The 3165-nt window shown below is 54.0% G+C and overlaps 1 protein-coding gene across 1 annotated transcript; it reads right to left on the minus strand.

Annotated features, from left to right (window-relative positions):
* Nucleotides 1-1821: 1821 nt before the first annotated feature.
* CCL21 (C-C motif chemokine ligand 21) lies at nt 1822-2985 on the minus strand. The gene is made up of 4 exons (XM_017543022.2): nt 2835-2985; nt 2608-2728; nt 2323-2505; nt 1822-2249 (listed from the first exon to the last, which is right to left on the minus strand). The coding sequence occupies exons 1-4, from the start codon at nt 2899-2901 to the stop codon at nt 2156-2158; spliced, it is 465 nt and encodes a 154-aa protein (XP_017398511.1). The 5' UTR covers nt 2902-2985; the 3' UTR covers nt 1822-2155.
* Nucleotides 2986-3165: the final 180 nt, after the last annotated feature.

Consider the following 3165-nt stretch of genomic DNA (forward strand, 5'->3'; position numbering starts at 1 on the left):
CAAGGGACAGGACTCTGAGTAGATGGCTGCAGGGGGTATCTGGGGAGGGTAGGTCCAAGCCCAAGGGCTGTCATATCTGAATTCCCATGTTTCAAGTGTGGAGTCTAGGACTTGAAAAGATATACCTGCTGGAACCACAGGGGTCAGAGCACCCACTGGTGAGACTGATGTCCAATGATGGGATGGTGTGGGAGGCAGATAGGAGGCCTCCCCTGGACCTTGAGGTTTCTGTGACCTTTGCATAACCCTTGGCAGATGGGATCCCCCAAAAGTACCTGATGTTGAATTTCTCATCAGCACTCTAGTGCAGTTGCTTGGTGTAGGAATTAGGTTCATTTAAAGAACATTCAAAATGTAGTATTTCTCGCATATCTGAGCTTATAGACTAATTTCACACCTGCTGCCCTAGGACAGGTAGCGGGGAGCCCCTGTCCTCACCTGCCACAAGAGGAGCAGACAAGCCTATTCTTGAGGATGTTAGGATAGGTGGTAAGTGCTGTGGTGTACTCAGGCTCCTGTGGAAGGAAAAGGTGATGGAGCAGCCACTTCTAGCTTCAGAGGTCCCTCCCTTTCTTGCCCTTGCCTAGGATCTGTTCCCTTCTTTCCCACATTGCCTGGCCCAATCCGAGGGCCTCTTCTCTCCCTGCCTGGAGGTGAGCGGGGGAATAGAAGGGTCTTCACTCTGGGGAGGAAGAGGTAGAGGAGAGCTACCCAGATGGCTCCTTCCAGGAGACGAGACTGATTCGCATCTGAATCCTGGGGTTCCAAAGACCTGCCCCAGGAGACTTATTCCTTGACTTTGAGAGGTTTAAGGGGCTAAAGTAGTTTGGGTCCCAGCCAGAAAAAAAAAAGGGAGGAAAAGAAAAGGGAGGCAGTTTTTCCATCTGGAAGTGGGCTGAGGGAGTCTGGGGGCCCAGATAGGAATAGGAGAACACAACCACCCCATTAAAGAGGAGAGGTTGAGGCCTGAGCTTCACTGAATAGGGCTGAAGCAAGTCCTCTTGGGTCTTTACCTTCCAGGAGCTCTCTGAGGGCTGGAGCTGTGCTAGGGTAGGTTTCAATAGAACTTGTGTTTGGGCCGGGCATGGTGGCTCATGCCTGTAATCCCAGCACTTTGGGAGGCTGAGGCGGGCAGATCACGAGGTCAGGAGTTTGAGACCAGCCTGGCCAACATGGTGAAATCCCATCTCTACTAAAAATGCAAAAATTAGCTCGGTGTGGTGGTCCATGCCTGTAATCCCAGCTACTAAGGAGGCTGAGGCAGGAGAATTGCTTGAACCTGGGAGGTGGAGGTTGTAGTGAGCCAAGATCGCACCACTACACTCCAGCCTGGGCAACAGAGCAAGACTCTGTCTCAAAAAAAAAAAAAAGAACTTGTGTTTGTCTGTGTTATAGATGGGCTCAGGCCACAGCTTCCCTCCTGGGGACCGTTCCAAAGAACTACTTGGAGGTTCTTATTGAATAGGTCCCAGGGAAAGGAGAGGAAGTCTCTGGGATAGCTGGGAAAAGATCTGAAGGTCACTCCTGGAGTTAGTGCTATACAGAATCAGGGTCTCAGAGGCTGGCAGAGCTGTTGGGGGTGTGTGCTCCATGTCCACCATCTCTCCATTGGTAGGATTCCTCAGAAGACCAGGTCCCACCCTGTCCATCAACCTCCCTTTAACTGCCCAGGGGTGCAGGCACCTGAGAGGCAAGGGAACTCTTGGGGTAGATGGGAACATAGCATTTGTCAGCCTGAGTTTTTGGCTCAGAATGTGTGACCCCACCCTGTAGGGACTTCGGCATCCCAGAGGACACAAACACATAGGAACGGGTAGTTGCGTGGGAGGCCAGAACAGCTTTTTATTCAGTTTGGTATAAGTCGTATTTACAAGGAAGAGGCGGGGTGCACTGGGGGAGCAGGATCAGGTCCAGTGTCCCAGTGATTCTCCTTCGAGGGGACAGTCCTGCTGCCTCCTCTCATGCTCCCTGGGAGACTCTCCCTCCTCGGCCTCTCTGGGCCTGGCCTGGTGTGGGTACAGCTGGGAATGTAGCCATGCAGGTAGAGCTAGGAATGCAGATGGGGTTGTTGAAGCAGGAGAAAGAGTGTGGCAAGGCTAGCATGGAGTGGCTGCTCTGGGGCCCTTGAGCATAGCCTCCTTCTTGCCTCTTGGGTTCAGGCTTCAAACCCTGGTGAGGCTGGTTGGGTATCTAGGGCTCCAGGCTGCTCATTGGGCTGTGGCCCTTTAGGGGTCTGTGACTGCTCAGTCCTGTGAGGGCAGAAGAGGGGTGTGAGGGGCTGATCGAGGCTCCCCTTTACCCATATCCCTTCAAATTCCTCACCTCTTGCAGCCTTTGGAGCCCTTTCCCTTCTTGCCAGCCTTGGGGGTCCCCCTGTCCTTCCTGCAGTTCTGGGATGGTTTCCGTGGGGCTGGTGTCTTGTCCAGATGCTGCATCAGCTGCTGCACCCAGGGCTTCTTCGGGTCTGCACATAGCTCTGGCTGCGAGAGCTTGCGGGGCAAGAATCTGAGGGCGTTGTGGGGGTGGTTAGCCAGCCTTCTTGGTCTTACCCACTATGCCCTCCCCACCCAGTCGCCAGCCTGTACCAACCCCTTTGTGTCTACTCACAGGATAGCTGGGATGGAGCAGCCTAAGCTTGGTTCCTGTTTTCGGTAGCCGCGTACAACCTTGGCGGGAATCTTCCTTAGGCTGTACCTGAGGCAACAGTCCTGAGCCCCTCCATCACTGCCTGCAGGGTGGGATTCACAGGGAGCCAGAGGCTGCTTGCAAGCTCCTACCCAGGCCTCTTGATCCCTTTAGCCCCATCCAAGGCCCCTCCCTGCACCTCCCTGTACCTTGGGTCCTGGGGATGCCAAAGGCCAGAACCACGATAAGGAGGCTCAGAGCCAGCGACTGAGCCATGGCTATGGTAGAGAGTGAGTAAGAGGCCAGAGTTGTGGGCGAGGTGGGCAGCCGCAAGTTGGGGGTCTGTGCGTGGGCTGGGATTGGCCTGCTATTTATGTAGTAGACACTTTCACTTCCCTTATCCTATCCCCACTCCTTTTCCTTCCTGAAAGCTGGATCCGCTGGCAAAAGCCCCACTCATCTCGAACTAAGTGGGGACAGTCCCCAGCTGCCAAATTTTATGTCATTAGTTGAATCTGTCTGGACTGAGCCTTTCTTTTA

The sequence above is a fragment of the Cebus imitator genome, unplaced genomic scaffold (assembly GCF_001604975.1).
Source record: "Cebus imitator isolate Cc_AM_T3 unplaced genomic scaffold, Cebus_imitator-1.0 Scaffold149, whole genome shotgun sequence".
Classification (NCBI taxonomy): domain Eukaryota; kingdom Metazoa; phylum Chordata; class Mammalia; order Primates; family Cebidae; genus Cebus; species Cebus imitator.

What these genes read in the sequence shown, in the direction of transcription:
- CCL21 (XM_017543022.2), bottom strand. Translation starts at nt 2,901, where the DNA reads ATGGCTCAGTCGCTGGCTCTGAGCCTCCTTATCGTGGTTCTGGCCTTT. An exon ending in TGCTCCATCCCAGCTATCCT is followed by an intron (nt 2,506 to 2,607) that starts GTGAGTAGACAC and finishes CAACGCCCTCAG; the next exon opens with ATTCTTGCCCCGCAAGCTCT. An exon ending in GGCTCCAAAGGCTGCAAGAG is followed by an intron (nt 2,250 to 2,322) that starts GTGAGGAATTTG and finishes CTGCCCTCACAG; the next exon opens with GACTGAGCAGTCACAGACCC.